This window comes from Brienomyrus brachyistius, chromosome 5, assembly GCF_023856365.1.
Source record: "Brienomyrus brachyistius isolate T26 chromosome 5, BBRACH_0.4, whole genome shotgun sequence".
In the NCBI taxonomy this organism is placed as follows: domain Eukaryota; kingdom Metazoa; phylum Chordata; class Actinopteri; order Osteoglossiformes; family Mormyridae; genus Brienomyrus; species Brienomyrus brachyistius.
In genome coordinates, this window is record NC_064537.1 from 9640828 (window position 1) to 9661056 (window position 20229).

General features: G+C 48.6%; 1 protein-coding gene across 4 annotated transcripts in view; it reads right to left on the minus strand.

The window, feature by feature from the left end:
* LOC125742462 (microtubule-associated serine/threonine-protein kinase 1-like) overlaps positions 1 to 20229 on the minus strand; it is a 57443-nt gene that overhangs the window by 7887 nt on the left and 29327 nt on the right. For all 4 annotated transcript variants that reach the window (XM_049014479.1, XM_049014481.1, XM_049014478.1 and 1 more), the window contains 13 exons: positions 16449 to 16581; positions 15383 to 15450; positions 15059 to 15135; positions 14579 to 14787; positions 14082 to 14220; positions 13851 to 13983; positions 11828 to 11993; positions 10538 to 10639; positions 9377 to 9499; positions 8779 to 8891; positions 6333 to 6493; positions 4547 to 4800; positions 985 to 1230 (listed from right to left, as the gene is read on the minus strand). In XM_049014479.1, coding sequence (XP_048870436.1) covers positions 985 to 1230; positions 4547 to 4800; positions 6333 to 6493; positions 8779 to 8891; positions 9377 to 9499; positions 10538 to 10639; positions 11828 to 11993; positions 13851 to 13983; positions 14082 to 14220; positions 14579 to 14787; positions 15059 to 15135; positions 15383 to 15450; positions 16449 to 16581 — 1924 coding nt within the window. The remainder of the gene's footprint in view (positions 1 to 984; positions 1231 to 4546; positions 4801 to 6332; positions 6494 to 8778; positions 8892 to 9376; positions 9500 to 10537; positions 10640 to 11827; positions 11994 to 13850; positions 13984 to 14081; positions 14221 to 14578; positions 14788 to 15058; positions 15136 to 15382; positions 15451 to 16448; positions 16582 to 20229) is intronic.

Genomic DNA, 20229 nt, shown 5'->3' on the forward strand with positions numbered 1-20229 from the left:
GCTCGACCAAAATCTTGACCGTTTCCGCTAAAACCTGTATGGGTTGAGATACATTCATCTCTCACTAATGCGGACCTCGAAACGGGCCAGTCAAGAAAAATCTAGCCGCAGCTCAACGGAAAACTTGGAACAGGATAAAACAAAACAAACCTGCTAAGACTTGTATGGACTGAGACGCGTCTCCCCTTCCAAACCCAAACCCAAACCCCCACAACCTTCCTACTCTCTACCTGCCACTTCCAGTTTCAGCTCACCTCAATACAGGTAAAGTGCTCATAATTTGACATTTATTTCACGTTTATCACTTTTGTATGTGTGATTTTCATATGTGTATTAGTTTTATATTGCTTGTTAATGCTTTTTATCATTAGTTAGGTAGGTAGATAGGTTTGAATAGGCAATCATTTGGGGGGTTGGAACAGATTAAATTTACATACATTATTTCTTATAGGGAAATTCGACTTGGACCTCGATCAAATTGCAACTTCACAGCCCTTCTGGAATGAATTAAGTTTGTGTTGCAAGGTACCACTGTATTGATTAACTGTAATGACACACTCAGTGTGCAATAATGATCTTCCATCCATCCATCCATTTTCCAAACCGCTTATCCTATTGGGTCGCGGGGGGTCCGGAGCCTATCCCAGAAGCAATGGGCACGAGGCAGGGAACAACCCAGGATGGGGGGCCAGCCCATCGCAGGGCACACTCACACACCATTCAGTCACACATGCACACCTATGGGCAATTTAGCGACTCCAATTAGCCTCAGCATGTTTTTGGACTGTGGGGGGAAACCGGAGTAAACCCCACGACGACACGGGGAGAACATGCAAACTCCACACACATGTGACCCAGGCGGAGACTCGAACCCGGGTCCCAGAGGTGTGAGGCAACAGTGCTAACCACTGCACCACCATGCCGCCCCCAATAATGATCTTATTCTTACTCATTCTTACACCCTCTTGTGGTCAGTCACAGTACCTGCAGGGATGATGACAGACAGAGCGGTGGCCGAGGCTGACTTTATGACCTTGGTCCCAGGTCTGGAGCTGCGCTTCTCCCCCTCGCTGGACAGCTGCTGGTGCCGTACCCGGCGCAGTACCAGGTCATTCGTGGCCTGGGGCCCGTGAGGGTCCACAGTCTCTGCCTCTTTGATGACACCCACAGCACCAGCAACGAGGGGAGTGGGAATTTCTGCAACCATCTCACTGGGCTTTGCTGGTTTTTCTGGAAAGTAAGATTTCAGGATGTTGACGCATGTAATCGGTTCAAAACAATGGTAGCTCTGGGTAAGAACACATCCACTCATCCATACAGTATATCTTCATAACCGCATATCTAGTAGAAGGCTACACTGAGTCCAAAGCTATTGCAAATATAGGGAACGAGGTAGGGGACACTCTGCATGGGATGCCAGTCCATCACAGGGCATAGAGCAAGGGACACCCTGGACAAGATCCCAGTCCATCACAAGGCAGGGGACACCCTGGACAAGATGCCAATCCATCACAAGATAGGGGACACTCTGGACAGGATGCCAGTCCATCACAGGGCATAGGGCAGGGGACACTCTGAACAGGATGCCAGTACATGACAGGGCTCAGGGCAGGGGACAACCTGGACAGAATACCAGCCCATCAAAGGGCACAGGGCAGGGGACACCCTGGACAGGATGCCAGTCCATCACAGGGCACAGGGCAGGGGACACCCTGAACGGGATGCCAGTCCATCACAGGGCACAGGGCAGGGGACACCCTGAACGGGATGCCAGTCCATCACAGGGCACAGGGCAGGGGAGATCCTGAACGGGATGCCAGTCCATCACAGGGCACAGGGCAGGGGAGATCCTGGACAGGATGCCAGTCCATCGCAGGATAAATCATCACACGGTCTGTGCAATTCAGGGACTACTGTACGATTCACGTAACCACAGAAGACAGCTTACCTAAACATGGGTAAAACACACACATGCACACGCGCACACACACCCAGGATGGGGATCGAACCCACAACCCAAGAAGACTGAGACCACAGTTTTGCCTGCAAAGTGTGTGATTTAATATAATGATATTTACAGGCCAGCAAAGGTATATTACCTGTTCACAATGATTATTCTCCTTCTGAAATATGAGTAACACTTTCTTATTTGCTGCAGGACCCTTTGTTAATTCTCTTTATAGAGTGAGGACATAAAAACTTATTTTGATCTGCTGCCTTACAGGCATGGGATGGTAACTTTACCTGCTAATTAGCTGCTGCACACAGAGCCTTCAAATGCGGCCTTTGAGAAGTGGATTTTAGTTCATTAGGGAACTCTAAAGTGTTGCCTGTCCTAAATGATCTGGCTGCTCCACCAAATCAGCTGATCTCCTGAGCTTCATGGCCGTTATTACAGGCAAGGTGGCAGATCCCGGCCTGTTCTGATTATAAACGATTAAACACGGACTTTTTTAAAGCAGCGAGCCTGTCATTCTGAATGGGAAATTAAAGTACCAAATCACCGTAATAATTATTAGACCTGAATAGATTAAACATCCCATGATTGGCCTCAAGCGATCTCTTATCTACGGTCTTCCAGGCAATGAAAGACAGCGATTTTTATCATTTATTCTTGCTAAAATGCTTTAACACCAAACTATGAAAAAAAGCACAGTTCGAGTCATATTAATTTATGGAAAAGGATGAGGCACGTCTGTCTGTCAGGATGGGTGTAGGCATTCACAGAATTGTGGCAGGCAACAGAAAAGACCTGCTTTACTCTGCAGGTTAGAAGAGGTAAATACTAGTAGCTACTACACTGTTGTACCCTTGAGATAGGTACTTAACGTGAACTGTTCTGGTAAATATCGGGTTGTGACCCAAGCGCCTGCTGAATGACAGAAATAACTGAAACAGCAGATTGCCGATTTTCTCGCCTTTGGGCCAAACTGCGGCCACTACCACAGGGAGCCAATCAGTCACTCTGTAAACAGCCCCTCAGCTACTCTATTGGCTGAAGAAACGCCTTCGTCTGCCGCAGCCACCAACAGGGAAACTCCCAGCACGGAGAACCCCGACATTCGGATCGAATGTGGAAATTCCCTAGCAGGCTGACTGCACTTATTTGATTGCAGAAAGCCTGTATAACTGGCGTGGGATAATCCGGAATGAACCACAGAATCCAGGGAAACATGCTTTCTGTTCACTTCAAACGATACAGCTGCAGAAGAAGATTAGGAGGCTGTTAATGCTATTTTTTTGCTTCATTTTTCAATTCTTGCGTGTGTGTCTGTCAATATATATTTTATGCAAACTGCAGCCTGGCTCTTCCCTGCTTCTCATTAATGAAGGCCTTCTTCCCTGCCTGATACTAATTATCCTAGCAGTGCACTTCACACCTGCACTTAATATTTCCCGGTCCTTCTGAAGGTCACTTGATGTCATCCTCTGATTCATAAGTTCATAAAAAACTGTTGGATAAGTTGACGGTCATCTCTGCCATTAGAAAGGCACTTCTGCCCTTTACCTGGCTGGTTTCTGGTCATTCCCAGTGTCTCCTGCTTCACCTTATTCTTGTGTACTGCTCTCTTAAAAATTTTTTAACCTGCAAGCAACCTGCTGCTCAGCGTAGCCTTCCACCCGCAGAACCATGATTGAAACAAAATTTAAAAATGTAGGTTTTTAAAAAGTATAGAGTGGTATCTTCATTGTTTCCATGGCTACAAAGCTGGGTTTCAGATATTCAAACACATTTGAGACAGAGAGAGAGAGAGAGAGAGAGAGAGAACGGCATTAAATGATTAACTTAAAATCGGTGCCTGGTACCAACGAGAGTACCTTATTACATAATCACAGCGGTAGAGGAAATCAGGCTGGAGGGATAAAAGCAGAATGTCGCATTTCCCGCTCTGCATCGAGATCCCCTGCATGTATCCGTGAGCGAGGTCACTTCCTGCATCCGCATGCTTGCCGCTCTGCTTGATGGGATCACGCTCTGCTGTGTAAATGCGTGTTGCTGTCACCGTGCTTCAGTGCGACCTCCTCAGTCTGTCACACAAACGTGTGTCCCACTACCGCGTACCTTCCTCTCTGAAAGAGTCCTTCCTCTGCTCTTCCATCTTTCTCTCATCTGCTCGAGTTGCTGGCTGCCTCTCCCTGCCCTTCTCTCTCTCTCTCTCTCTCATTCTCTCTCTCTCTCATTCTCTCATTCTCTCCCCCAAGCCTTACCCTCACTTACAGCGTCTCTCTCTGTTTGTCTCTCTCCCTCTCTTTTTGACTTTCTTTCTCTCCCTCAAGCCTCTCCCCCTTGCTCTCTGTCTCCCCCCCTCCATCCCTCCCCATCTCTCTCTTTTTCACAGGGAGCTGTGTTCAGGCTTGACGAATAATGAATTAATTATCTCTGTAATACGGCGTTGGCCTGCATGTCTTTGGGAGAGAGCAGCACATCAGCATCCCACACATTTCCATGTTCTTCTTTGTCACCCCCACCCCCCCCTCTTTATTCCTGCCCCTTCCAGCCACCATCACACTCCCCACACTCCCCACTGTCTGCAGCCTCCCTCACCTCCTGCAGCAGGCTCCACCCCCTCCTTTAAGGTGGCCTTCTGTTCCACCTGTCCTGGGGGCGGGACCGTCGTTCCCTCCAATGACATTCCCCTGGCTTTGAGGGGCGGTTGCCGGGCTGGGATCTCCGAGTCGGCCTCTAAGGGGGACGCAAACCGATGTGTGTCCATCAGGGCGGAGAACCGTCTGCGGGCTCCCAGGGGGGGGCTGGAGTCTCCTTCCATGTACAGGGACTCAGAGCAGGATAGGCGCTTCCTATGGACCAGAGATGCATCCAAACCCCATTAACCATCAACACGCTTAGCGTAGCTCCACACTTACTACTAATGCTGCCCATTGCCCAGGATTTTATTAATTTACAGTGACAGCAAATCACCCCACAGCAATCGGAGTCTTTGTCCACTGCCATATCAAATCCCGCTGCTTCAGAAATCACATCTGATCTGATCTGGTGTTTGTACTACAGGCCAATGGCAATAAATATAATGACAACTGCGGCTCAGCCAAAAGTGTTCCAGCTTTTAGGTCCAGGAGGGCCAGTTAATGAACCCTTGTGTGAGACGTATGATAAGCTAGCTACTGTACCCTTGAGCGAGGTGTACCGTAAGCTAGCTACTGTACCCTTGAGCGAGGTGTACCGTAAGCTAGCTACTGAACCCTTGAGCGAGGTGTACCGTAAGCTAGCTACTGAACCATTGAGCGAGGTGTACTGTAAGCTAGCTACTGAACCCTTGAGCGAGGTGTACCATAAGCTAGCTACTGAACCATTGAGCGAGGTGTACCATAAGCTAGCTACTGTACCCTTGAGCGAGGTGTACCGTAAGCTAGCTACTGAACCCTTGAGCGAGGTGTACCATAAGCTAGCTACTGAACCATTGAGCGAGGTGTACCATAAGCTAGCTACTGTACCCTTGAGCGAGGTGTACCGTAAGCTAGCTACTGTACCCTTGAGCGAGGTGTACCGTAAGCTAGCTACTGAACCCTTGAGCAAGGTGTACCGTAAGCTAGCTACAGTACCCTTGAACGAGGTGTACCGTAAGCTAGCTACTGAACCCTTGAGCGAGGTGTACCATAAGCTAGCTACTGAACCATTGAGCGAGGTGTACCGTAAGCTAGCTACTGTACCCTTGAGTGAGGTGTACCGTAAGCTAGCTACTGAACCCTTGAGCGAGGTGTACCGTAAGCTAGCTACTGAACCCTTGAGCGAGGTGTACTGTAAGCTAGCTACTGAACCCTTGAGCGAGGTGTACCGTAAGCTAGCTACTGAACCCTTGAGCGAGGTGTACCATAAGCTAGCTACTGAACCATTGAGCGAGGTGTACCGTAAGCTAGCTACTGAACCATTGAGCGAGGTGTACCGTAAGCTAGCTACTGTACCCTTGAGCGAGGTGTACCATAGGCTAGCTACTGTACCCTTGAGCGAGGTGTACCATAGGCTAGCTACTGAACCCTTGAGCGAGGGGTACCATAAGCTAGCTACTGAACCATTGAGCGAGGTGTACCGTAAGCTAGCTACTGAACCCTTGAGTGAGGTGTACCGTAAGCTAGCTACTGAACCCTTGAGTGAGGTGTACCGTAAGCTTGCTACTGAACCCTTGAGCGAGGTGTACCGTAAGCTAGCTACTGAACCCTTGAGTGAGGTGTACCGTAAGCTAGCTACTGAACTCTTGAGCGAGGTGTACCGTAAGCTAGCTACTGTATCCTTGAGCAAGGCAACCGTAAGCCAGCAACAGTGCAGGGTAAGGACAGGTGTCCCTGTGGCCCCCGAACCCCAGGCCCTGACTCACATCTCTGGAGAGCCCGTCCGCCAGCTCTTGTCCCGCATGGTGAGGCTACCCATGCTCTCCCTCTTGATGACTTTGTCCTCCTTGGGGCCCTTGTGTTCCCTCCTTGTGACAGTGGTCGGCTTCTGCTCCAGTTGTGACAGGTGCTCCATGCTGCTGTATACCTGCAATCCCCCCCAGTCAAAACATGGACAGGCATGAACCACTAAAAACCAGTACAAAGTGGGTTTAACCACAGTTTGGGTCTTGCACTTTTAGAATGGCATCCAACTTTCCTCCCTGGAACTTTGTATGTTGCCATTGAGTCATAATCCAGTTTATCAGAGGTGGGAAGTTCAGGTCCAGAAAGTAAAAATCCAGACCAAGATTTTGTTTCAACCAAACACTCAATAAAGAGTCACAGTCACAGAGACTCAACTGGCTTGTTGGAACAAAATCTTGGTCTGGATTTTTACTCACGGGACCTGAACTTTCCACCCCGTGCTGTTTTTCCTGCAGTTCACTGACTAGTGACTAGTACAGAGAAGTTGCTTCCATACTTCAAAATTTAAAACCCCGTTGCTCCACTCTGAGGTCACGACCTATAAGTCACAGAATGTGTGGTTAACGACCCCCCCCCCCATAATCAAATTTTAGCACCAGGTTTAAAATTTGGGCCGCAACGTCACAACCGAGGAACAATGTGGGTTTATAAGAATGCGGGCGGAGACAGGCTGCCTCATGCCCATTGCTTCTGGGATAGGCTCCGCCCCCCCCCCCCCCCCCCCAGCGACCCAGTAGGATAAGCGGGTTGGAAAATGGATGGATGGATGGATGGATACATCTGCAAACAGCTGACAGAAGCAAACCAAGCACTCACACGAAACCATACAAAGAGAAAGACACGGCGCTAATGAGAGAGGTACTAGGGATTGGGGTTAGTATTTACTCTGGTGGGAATCCTGACCTGGATTTCAAAGGGGACCCTGTAAACTTGTTCAGGAATGGATAGCAGTCACATAAAAAGAGCAGAAATATATGCCTGAGAAGGCTTTCGACTGCCAGGTCCATGTTAGATCTCACCCCTGGCTGCTATCCATGCTGATTACCAGGCTTTTTCCTGTCTTTGAAGTGCTTGTGTTATTCATGGCAGGCATACGGGGAGTGTTTGTGCGTGCCTGTGTGTGTGAGTGTGTGTATGTGTGTGTGTGTGTGTGAATACAAATAACAGACATTTTCTTGTTTTTCTAAGTAGCTTGGGGCTTTTGAAAAATGCCAGGAATCCGACTCTCCGTGCACCCTCATGATTCACGCGGGGAGGGGTTTTTAGGCATAGATGCAGAAAATGAGAGGGTGTGAGAGGGTGCAGAGTGTGAAGATGTGAAATTGAGGGCATGAGGAAGAGTTAGGCGATGAAACGGGGCGTCAGGCACCATGTGAAACACGGCGACAGAACGAGGAAGAGCATAAGAGACAATGATCAGAGAGGCTGTGAGACAGGAAGAGGACACTAGAGGTCGTCAGAGAGGTTGTGAGACAGGAAGAGGACACTAGAGGGCGTCAGAGAGGCTGTGGGAACGTGAGAGGACACTAGAGGGCGTCAGAGAGGCTGTGAGACAGGAAGAGGACACTAGAGGGCGTCAGAGAGGCTGTGGGAACGTGAGAGGACACTAGAGGGCGTCAGAGAGGCTGTGAGACAGGAAGAGGACAGTAGAGGGCGTCAGAGAGGCTGTGAGACAGGAAGAGGACACTAGAGGGCGTCAGAGAGGCTGTGTGAAAGTGAGAGGACACTAGAGGGCGTCAGAGAGGCTGTGTGAAAGTGAGAGGACACTAGAGGGCGTCAGAGAGGCTGTGAGACAGGAAGAGGACACTAGAGGGCGTCAGAGAGGCTGTGTGAAAGTGAGTGGACACTAGAGGGCGTCAGAGAGGCTGTGTGAAAGTGAGAGGACACTAGAGGGCGTCAGAGAGGCTGTGAGACAGGAAGAGGACACTAGAGGGCGTCAGAGAGGCTGTGTGAAAGTGAGTGGACACTAGAGGGCGTCAGAGAGGCTGTGTGAAAGTGAGAGGACACTAGAGGGCGTCAGAGAGGCTGTGAGACAGGAAGAGGACACTAGAGGGCGTCAGAGAGGCTGTGTGAAAGTGAGAGGACACTAGAGGGCGTCAGAGAGGCTGTGAGACAGGAAGAGGACACTAGAGGGCGTCAGAGAGGCTGTGTGAAAGTGAGTGGACACTAGAGGGCGTCAGAGAGGCTGTGTGAAAGTGAGAGGACACTAGAGGGCGTCAGAGAGGCTGTGAGACAGGAAGAGGACACTAGAGGGCGTCAGAGAGGCTGTGAGACAGGAAGAGGACACTAGAGGGCGTCAGAGAGGGTGTAGGAAGGGATGTGAGAATGCTAGAGGGCAGCAAAGAGGATGCAAAAGAGCAGGAGGACACTAGTGGGCATCAGAGAGGGTATGAAAGAAGGGGCAACCTTGCTGAAGCGCGGCGAGCAGGAGGAAAACTGCCGTATCTCCACAGGCTCGTCGTCGTCATTCGTGTCGTCCTCGTCATAGGAGTTGATGTGGTGGTAGCGCTCTGAGCGTGCTGAAGGGGGAGGCAGAAGAGAGCGATTGAAAGGTACAGAACAAGTGTGGAGGCACCCGAGTATCTCAGAGCATCTTAAATCCCACAGGTAGAGAAGCGCGAAGCGGATCACAGCCGGAGCACGCTGACTATTCCCGAACACATAGCGAGAGCTAAAACGAAGATTTCAAAAACAAAGCTTATAAAGCGATAACTAAGATTCTCTTCACATTTACATAAATCGCTGCCTTATTCCTCGCCATTTATACCTTTTATTTGTTATAGATTTATTGCATTTTATAATTTATTATTGTCACTATAATTTACACAAAGGCGGCATTTACCGCTGTGAGGAAAGTAAGCTTGTCAGTCATGTTAATTACCTTCACCTGCGGTTAGATACCTACTGTCTCATCATGTCAATTACAGTGTAATTTGTATGCAAATTATCTGGATAAGACACCCTGCCAGTCCGCAGGTCAGCTGCCCAGCAAGCTGCCACTCACTGTCGAAGTAGCTGGTGTCCTCCTCGGACTCCAGGTTGGGGATGAACTCAGCCTTCTGCCTCAGCAGGCTGTTCCAGTCCAGCTCAGAGAAGAATGCATGCTGCTTCACTTCATGGGCGCCCCCTATTGGGAGGGAGGGACACAGTCATTTGATTAGCACAGGGCTAATTATCTCAGCGCAGCAGCCCCATGCCCAGACCTTGCTCCCCCCATGTGACTGTGCTTACCTGTGCCCAGAATGCCCCCCACTCCTGCCCACCCACCCACCACACCACGTACCGTAGGTGTTGGTTTTCCACGGCCGTAAAAACTGCTACCGACGTGAGGCAGGGTATTTTGTACTGAATTCGAAAAATGGTTCTAGTATATTATAGGGCTAAACGATGAGTGATATTAATACCAACTTTGCACGTTATGCACATCCAATTTTCACATCGCTAGTCAGCTAGATTACGATCAGGTTATTTCTTACCTTCAGTCTGCTATGGATATTATAGTGCAGGGAGTTTAAGTCTCGCTAAGACATTTGTATTCTGTCATAGGAAAAAAAATGGGCAAGTTCCTTTTCAGGATTGTCTAGTATATGTTTAAACATCAGTTTAAAGTTTACCTGTGCTGCCTTTGCATGAGCTAAGTTAACCACACACTCTGTGACTTATAGGTCGCAACCCCATGCGTTCTTTGAGACAATATTTTACAACAAAATCACATTGCAATATCCGAAAGATTTCCATTACCGTGCCATTAAAGTATATTATATAAAATATTTTATTTGTTGTTATGCTATCCTGATCTTGTTGTATCTGTTTTTCTGATCAGATCGCAATAGAAGCTCGTGTCACGTCATTTGGCCACTCCATCCATCCATCCATTTCATTATTTCATTACGCCTGTGATGTAACAGGTCAACCGGAAAAAGCCCAGTACCAACAAGATGAGCCATATCGCCACCTATTGTAGTGAAGTCAAACAAGGTCACACAGACTTGTAACTATTATGCTGAGAATGTCTTTGATCCAGTTACCTTCCGTTCACAGGCACACCACCCAGATTGACCCCACCTCTCTTCACTGTGCTTACCTGTGCCCAGATTCCCATCCCATCCTCCCCATGTTACTTACCTGTGTCCAGACCCCCCCCCCCCCGCTCCACATTGCTTACCTGTGCACAGACGCAGCAGGGGGTTGGTTTGCAGCAGACTGGAGATCAGGCTCTGGGCATCTACCGGCAGTGCTTCATCACCCTCTGGCCAGACAATATCATCTACACACCGAGACACACAAGGTTAGCAACAGTAAGAAGCAAGGTGCAAGGTGTACAATCCGGCTATAACATGCAGTGAAATGCAAGGTGTACAATCCGGCTATAACATGCAGTGAAATGCAAGGTGTACAATCCGGCTATAACATGCAGTGAAATGCAAGGTGTACAATCCGGCTATAACATGCAGTGAAATGCAAGGTGTACAATCCGGCTATAACATGCAGTGAAATGCAAAGTGTACAATCTGGCCATAACATGCAGTGAAATGCAAGGTGTACAATCCGGTTATAACATGCAGTGAAATGCAAGGTGTACAATCCGGCTATAACATGCAGTGAAATGCAAGGTGTACAATCCAGCCATAACATGCAGTGAAATGCAAAGTGTACAATCTGGCTATAACATGCAGTGAAATGCAAGGTGTACAATCCAGCCATAACATGCAGTGAAATGCAAAGTGTACAATCTGGCCATAACATGCAGTGAAATGCAAGGTGTACAATCCGGTTATAACATGCAGTGAAATGCAAGGTGTACAATCCGGCTATAACATGCAGTGAAATGCAAGGTCTACAATCCAGCCATAACATGCAGTGAAATGCAAGGTGTACAATCCGGCTATAACATGCAGTGAAATGCAAGGTGTACAATCCGGCTATAACATGCAGTGAAATGCAAGGTGTACAATCCGGCTATAACATGCAGTGAAATGCAAGGTGTACAATCCAGCCATAACATGCAGTGAAATGCAAAGTGTACAATCTGGCCATAACATGCAGTGAAATGCAAGGTGTACAATCCGGTTATAACATGCAGTGAAATGCAAGGTGTACAATCCGGCTATAACATGCAGTGAAATGCAAGGTCTACAATCCAGCCATAACATGCAGTAAAATGCAAGGTGTACAATCCGGCTATAACATGCAGTGAAATGCAAGGTGTACAATCCGGCTATAACATGCAGTGAAATGCAAGGTGATCAACTCCTTAATAAACAATGAAAGCAAAAAAATGCAGAAATGAAACAATGCAACAAAGCTGATTATCTAAACAGTAAATATCTTGCAGCTGTATATTTTAACAAAGCAGAGCAGTTGAAGACCCCGATGAGCCAAGGCTGCAGTATTATGGAGACGCCTGGGCTCACATGTGGCCTCCTAATTGTCCTGCTGGAGCATTACAACTCACCCGTGATGACCTGTCCAAAGAGCTCCTCAGGCGTGTCGCCGAAGAAGGGCACGCAGCCCACCAGGAACTCGTACAGGATGATGCCCATGGCCCACCAGTCCACGGGTTTGCCGTAGCCCTGTCGCAGGATCACCTCAGGGGCAATGTACTCCGGGGTGCCGCACACCTGCGTCCGAGAGCCAAGGAGACAGCAGCCCATGGGGTTATTCTACAGCGACAACATCAGGGTCATTGGAGGCACACAAGTCCTGCCAGATGGTGTCTCGAGATGTTGGCAGGACTCTCAAGTCTCATGCATTGACCACCAGACACATGGATTTCAAACAGTTCACACACTCACACGCCGCACTTTGTGTGTCTCACGCTAAAAAGTAAGGGATAACATCCACCATGGTGTCCTATTATATAGAATTAATGGACAAGACACAGGCATACGGAGAGGAGTTTTATGCCAAGTTCATAGCTGTCCCGAGTTATACAGAGTTAATAGCCACCAGCTAATCAGAACATAGCATTGATTGTTTCCGGGTAAATTCCAAAATAAGTTTACTTGTGATCCCGCTGCAAGCGCATTAGTACATGGATATGCACACATGGAGCGCAGACAGGGTGGAAAATCCGTCTACGTGAGTATACTTCACTGGCAGGGCTCTCAAGTCTCACGCACTGACTGTGAGACACAAGCTCCACCCCTAACAGATGCTTACAGATGTAATCTCACTCCAAATTTTTGGTGAAACTTGAGAGCTCGTGTGGGTGTTTTTATAATATAGCTCACCATCCATGTTCTGACAGGACAGGAGGATTACAGGGTGAGCGACAATTCGAACGCTATGGTCCGGACATCGGCACAGCAGAGCTCTGTCACAAGGCACCCAGGAACTTAGCAGGAAAGAAGCTTTCGTTTGTTTCCACGCACAGATGCAATTTCATCACCCACAGATGCCAGCCGCTTGGGTGGGAGGTTAGAGGCAGGAGCTTGCCAAGAATCAATTTAATTGAAAGCATAAAGAAAAAAGTAATAAAAGTGACACAAAAAACCATACAGACAGAGATGTCTGTGGTTGGTTGAGCATGTTGTGAACTGGGATGTTTTCTTCTGGCTTAATTTACTGATGCATGTTTTTATAATCCCATTACGCCCTTAACTCCGCTAAACTGCACCAAGTTTCCTAACTCTGCTAAACGCTGCTAACTCTGCTAATCTCTTCTAGGCCATACAAACGCCAGCTGCGATATAAGGTAAAAGCACATAAATCATAGCATTTGAAGACGGAGAGGGTGTCTCAGGTAACCGATAACAGGTAACAGCCTTCTCTTACCTTCCTTGGATTCATTTGTTGTCCTTGCCCGATGCTACACAAGTTAGCATTCAGCAAATTAGCATGATAAATATGCTCAGCATACTTACAGAAATACCAAACAAAACTAGAACAAATACTGATCAAAAATGAGTCTGCAGATGTATCTGCCATGACTAGAATTGGACTGGGATACGATTCCATCCATTCATCCATTTTCCAAACCGCTTATCCTACTGGGTCGCGGGGGGTCCGGAGCCTATCCCGGAAGCAATGGGCACGAGGCAGGGAACAGCCCAGGATGAGGGGCCAGCCCATCGCAGGGCACACTCACACACCATTCACTCGCACATGCACACCTACGGGCAATTTAGCAACTCCAATTAGCCTCTGCATGTTTTTGGACTGTGAGGGGAAACCGGAGTACCTGGAGGAAACCCCACAATGACATGGGGAGAACATGCAAACTCCACACACATGTGACCCAGGCGGAGACTCGAATCCGGGTCCCAGAGGTGTGAGGTAACAGTGCTGACCACTGCACCACCATGCCGCCCCTTACAGTGCTAACCACTGCACCACCATGCGGCCCCTGGGATATGATTCGAGTCTGATTAATAGAGAGTCCAGAGGGAAGCCGAACCAACCAGAACCAAGTACAAGAATCCAAACTATTTTTTTGCTGGGTCATTTACACTCCTGAAATTTAAGCCAAGTTATACCTGCTTGTCCAGGAACTCGCGGGCGTCCTTCTCAATGTGACCCTCATAAAGGTTTGTGGTCAGGCTCATCAGACCCATTTTGGACAGGCCGAAATCAGTCAGCTTGATGTGTCCCATGGAAGTGATCAACAGGCTGGGATAAAGAGTGAAGAGACCTTGAATATCTGACTCCAAAAGTCCACACACTAACATGTTAAAGGTAGTACTCCTGTCCACTAGGAGGAGCCTTACTTGTCAGGCTTGAGGTCACGGTGAACAATCCCATAGTTATGCAAATACTCTAGGGCCAGGACGGTCTCAGCGAAGTACATGCGGGCCATCTCTACAGGCAGGGCCCCGATGTTCTTAAGCAGGGTAGCACAGTCTCCTCCTGGAGGCATATGAGGGAAGAGCATTTAATTTCTGCAGTAGAATTTGTAGCAGTGATGGCCAAAGCTTCATGAACCACTTGCTGTATTTTTTGACCCCACTAGATGGTGCTCTCTGTTAAAAAAAAAAAAAAAGCTCAAAGAATGCTCCAAAGCAAGCCAAGTGTGTATAAATAGTGGGTATAAATATACAACAAATGGTTCATGAAGCTTCCATCACTAGTTTGCAGATCAACATTAAGCCCTGGGCTAACTACAGTTATTAACAACAGCACTTGTTCGAATGTGCAACAGCCCCAAAAGAGGTTAGACAATCACATTATTTGTGGCCTAGAGGAGTCGGACGCCACTGGTACTCACCTTCCACGTACTCCATGACCATGCAGAGGTGCCGGCGAGTCTCGAAGGAGCAGAACATGCTGACCACAAAGGGGTTCTCAGCGAAGGTCAGGATGTCCCGCTCCACGAAGGCCTGCTGGATCTGGTTCCTCAGGATCAGGTTCTGCTTGTTGATCTTCTTCATGGCAAAACGCTGACGTGTCTCCCTGTGTCTCACCAAGTACACCGCCCTGTGTATATGGGGGGGGGGGTGGGTGGATATCAAGTTCACAATCACCCGCCACATCCACAGAGGCAACAGCAATGATCTACTAGAATCACGAGGGCTCCATCCCAAACCGATCCCTACTCACTAGCCTTTCGTTAAGGCGTGTCACTTTGTGTGAAATCATACTCAGTGCTGTGGAGGGGTCCCCAGATTAAGGGGAAGGGTATAAAGAGGCAGGCAAACTTCAAGATGCATCTGGTCCTGCTGTAATCTCAGCCCTGGCCTGTGCTCACCCATATGCCCCGTTGCTGATCAACTTGATAGTCTGGAAGTCAGCTTCGGTGGGTGGTTTCTTGGCTCGCAGTTTGCCCTTGAGAGACAAATAGATATAGGAGGAAGGGTGGCACTTACCCTGAACGTGACATGTTCCTACTAACTCCCAGCCTGTCTAGATGCATGGATATCAACATTCAAATTCCTACTCAAAATATTAAGGAATGTATTTGATACATCCATAGAGTTTATCTCTGTTTTGTATGAAAATGAACAGACTCGGCTACCGCAATTAAACGACGTCACAATTCAGGTCTCGGGGGTTGTGTTACACCACAACATACCTCCGCAGAGTCATCTGTCTCTGGGGTGTGGGGTCCCTCGCTGTCATAGCTGTCAAGGTTCACCATTTCTGAAAAGAACACGAGGAATGCTGCAAGCCACCATTTTGTGAAGGAACATGAGGCACAACAAAGTCAGCGTCTCGCACAAGCACTGGGTGCATCTCGGCATTCAGCCCGATCCGAGCGCCATCTGGAAGCCCATTTCCAGCTTAACCAGTAACTGCATCCTATACTTATGTGGAAATCCCATTCCATTTGTTCCTATGAAAAGCCGCATGTGCAGCCATCGTGAGCTTTTGAGACAGTTTGGGTCGGAAATCAGACGGGACAGCCTTGATGGAGACATGCTAATCGAATCAGATACTGAAAGGTGATTGGCTGCACTTTCTCATTCTCCGTTCTGCAATAGGTCCTGCTTTCTGCAGAGCTTCTCCTCCACAATAGGCGACAGAATGTATTTATAGAGAAACATCCACCGCTCATGCTTTTCAAGTGGGATGTGTCTGTGTTTTTTTGCCCGGCATCGAGATGTTTTCATTTCAGCGTTGTCCCCATGTGCCGTATCACACGGCCGGGAGTGCGTCTCATTGATCGCCAGGTGCTGCCGGAGTGCACCCCCCCATCTCTCAGCGCCATCCGGCCATCGCACCGCCACACAGTTCCATTCGTTCCGGTGTCGGTCCCCCTGCCTGCGTCGCATTTCAGGAGCACCGTTCCTTTCCTGTCAGGTTCTTTCCTGCATTTTTTTCTCCCACCCGTACGATTCTCCTGGAGAAGCGCCGGTGTAAGAATAGATTTCTCCACATTTACTCAAGGGCGAACAATGGAGCGACTGTTTCGCCACTGTGTTACTCCCTCCCGGGGTCTATTTCAGTACGAGTCGTGCTGCCTGCCTGTCCCTGAACCCTTGCCACATCTTCTAGGCAGGCATGATAAAATGCAGCCTCCCGCACGTCCCCTTTGTACTTCTTTCTCTCTGTCACCTCTCAGCATCTTCACCGCCCCCACCGCCCCCACCGCCCCCAGGACCCCCCCTCCGCCGTGCTGCGCTCTCCTCCCGCCTCACCCTCCAGCGGGTCCCTGGTGAGGCCCAGCTGGCTGATGATGTAGCGGGGGATGTCCGTCTTCATCAAGTGACCCTCCTTGGCGTGGTCCTCCGCCGCCTCCAGGAGATGGTAGAATTCCGCCGGGTTGAACTCCTGTCGGGAGGAAGCGCCAACAGGGACACACACCCATAAGTCAGGTGTGCTACGCAGTGTCCCTAAGGGGGCACCAGACGCCGTGATACACATGATCCACCAGAGGAGGCTCTGCAGTCAAAATATGACACAAGAGCCCAACTCCCACAAGGACATTTTCCAAATAAAAGCACCAAATGAAACGCATATTGGTCGAGTGTAGTGAAAAAAGAGGACAATGGACTGTTTGCATTTCTTGCGTGAGACCTTCGGGAAGGCAAAGGGATATATGTGATTTGGGAAGGGGAGCCTGGAACAGGGACTCGGTTTGGGTTTTGGTCTGGCTAACATTAAGGATGCCCATTTCACCTTCATCAGAAACAGGCAGAGACCACAAGGCAGGCAAGGAGGTGTGGGCATGACAAGTATGTCACATGACACCGACCTCTTCGGGCATGACAGCATGTCACATGACACCGACCTCTTCGGGCATGACAGCATGTCACATGACACCGACCTCTTCGGGCGTGACAGCACGTCACATGACACCTCTTCAGGCATGACAGTATGCTACATAACACTGACCTCTTCTGGACAGTCACTATGACAAAATGATATAACATCTTTGACTGACTCTTTTTCCAGACAAAACTGGCACGACATGGTCCATAGCTACTGAGTAATTTAATAGTGAAATCATACCAATAAAACCATTTATCAGTATTAATGAAACACGAAGTACAAATATTTAGCAGTGTTAATAATATCATACCCAGTAAAAACCATTTAGCAGTGTTAATAAGGTCATACCATCCTAACCATGTTAGCTGCTGCCTGGCTATCAGCCAATCTGACCTCACCATCCAGTCGCCCCGGCAACTGAACAGCAAGTCATCTCCTGCCGACTGACAGGATGGCCGATGCGTCAGCTTTTCAGAGACTCATTCATTTTGGTTTCTCAGCCTCCCGTAAAGCTACACATCCGCCTTTTTCAATCTTCCCTTGACAGCGCGCTTTTAATAAAAGGCAGCTTCCACAATCCTGTGCTGTGCTCCATCCTTTATGTGTCATACATCATGCGGTATTTATATGGAGTCAACGTGTGGCGCTGTTACACCTACATCAGGCAGAGGTCCAATCAGGACGTCCGGCTGGTGCGCGTATTACCTCACTTCCCTACACTATTTACTCATTATTAAATACCATGGCGTTAAAAGCAGCTGGCTTTCCAGTTAACTCCTTTCATTGTGCCACCATCTTCACAGCCTGTTTTCTGTACAACTCCTGCTCATTCCAGCGTTTTTTTAGCGTTTTCAGCACATTTTGTATCTGCCTGTCTGCCCACTATCACCCTTATTGACTCCTGTGTTTGGACAACAGATTTCGGCCTCGATTCGGATTGGGTTGCCTTTGTTTGTCTTGACTGGTTTTTTGACCCTTTGCCTGTTTGTGAACCGCTATTCAGAAGATAAACTTATAGCAGGGGCATATACTGGGGAAGGCCACAGGGCCACTGGCCCCAACCAATAGCTGATTGGCTCCCGGTGTGTCTCTCTCACTGATTCAAGACATATAATTGGATACCGCCCCGGAAGAATTATGACACCTTAAAAATCCTAGAATTACTCCTGGCTCGTGGCTCCCGCAGTTGGATCTATTCCCTGTCTGGTCATTCCAGACACTCTGCCAGATGTCTACACCCACAGCCATGTTGGATACGTACATGAACCGGAGGAGGGCCAAATGAGGCCCACAGTATAACAGGCAGGCATTCCCGAGGAGACAATGCTACAGATACACAGTCACATGCACCTCAAACAAGAGGTGTAAAAAAGGCGGGGTCACATTGGCGTCGGCTGCATGCTGATTGGTCCCAGGGGCACTCATCCCCTGTCACTCATCGATTCCAAATATATCATTGGATAATGATAAGGTTGGACCCTCTGTATGAATTATAACTTCTATTATGCCCCCCACTTTAAAAAAATCCTGCCACAAGCAGTAATATGGGTGTGTGAATCAGGGCCCAGGATCTACGGGCGACGCAGTGGGGGAGCGTCGAAATGAGCAGCTCCGGAGTTGGATCTCCGCCACGTACAGTCAGTAGCGTCTCTGTAGATACTGGCGTGGACGGCTCCTTGCTGGGCGTGTATGTGTGCGGCGGGGATTGGGGCTCACACACGCCTTCTGCTTAACTGAGCGAGTCAGATAGGCGGGCAAGTCAGCCGTTAAATCAGAGGGAAAACCGGGGAGCGAGCTGAGGCTTCTCCTGCCTCAGACCCCCCAGGGAGACGAGCTAAAGGGCAGCCGACCGGCCCACGCGTGAGGCCCATCACACAGCACACAGAAAGCAGGTTCTGCACATGCGATTGAAGGGCACGCAGCAGTATTGACAGAAGCCATCTTTTCCAGTACGTTCATTAAGCCACGAGGTCTATCTTTCAGTTAGCAGACGCTTCTCTCCAAAGCAACGTACATTTACTGAGAAATCAGTCCCTGGAGTAGTAGGGGTTAAAGGCTTATTCAAGAGCCCAAAGGTAAAATTTCTTTGCCGACTCTGAAATTTGAACCGGCAGCCCTTTGATTACACATAAAGGGTGCTAATCCACTGAGCCCCACACTTCTTCCCTGAGGAACTGTCAGTGGAGAAAGTTCTCTGAAGGCCGGTTGACTGCATTCGGGTCACCCAGCAGAGGACACCGGCCTTGCGACTGCTTCTGACACTAAACATTCCACAACGACTTTATATAACCCCGAAGCTGTATAAACACTGACCAGTTCATCGTTTTTATGCCCAAAAGTCTGCCAGTGACTCACTGCGTCTGGGATTCTGCAGCTTTTGAAGTTCCATAATGAATGTTGTTTTTTTTTTCCCCACTGCTTGAGTCAAAAGAGGCATAATGATCATACTGAAAATAAGTAATTTAAATGAGATCCTAATTAATTAAATCTCATCGCGGTAGTGGAGGGAAAGCGATGGAGCCTCACCAGATGTGCTTTGCATACGCATTCTGTGATAATACAGTAATGTCATTGCTAAGACGTTTCATAACATTAAGTTAGGGGCTAGAGCATGCTGTACAAACACTGTGTAAGTATTAATAAAATGTAATATAATATTAAGCCGTGTTTAAGCCTGATCTAACAGGACTCAGATAATTAAGGATGAACGCTGGGCTGAGGAGTATGAGGTGGATGATATAATTTAACCGAAAACCGCTTTGGACTCAAAAAGGTGTTTTGTCGTGATTATTAATTTCCAAACTGAAAACACTCGCATGCCGACTCTAAGGCAGCTGGGGAAGCTATCAGGAAGCATCCCAGGGCTTCCTGTCAGAGGGCAGCATGCTGCTGCGGTGGTTAGTGCTGTTATCTCACAGCCTGGAGACCGGGGCCCCAGCTGTACGTGCGAGCATGTTTTCCCCATGATGTCGGGGGCTTTCCCCTGGCTTCTGTGGTTTTCCCCTCCGCCGTCCAAAAATTATCTACGACTGCTATATTCCCTGTAGGTGTGTGTGTGTGTGTGTGTGGGTATACCTTACCTTATGGGGACACAATGTCCCCACAACGTGATGAACACTCATTTTTTCCCTTATGGGGACCCGTTTCCTGATTCCCATAAGGGAAAACTCAGTTTAATAAAACTCTGTGACTGCAATGAAAAAAACT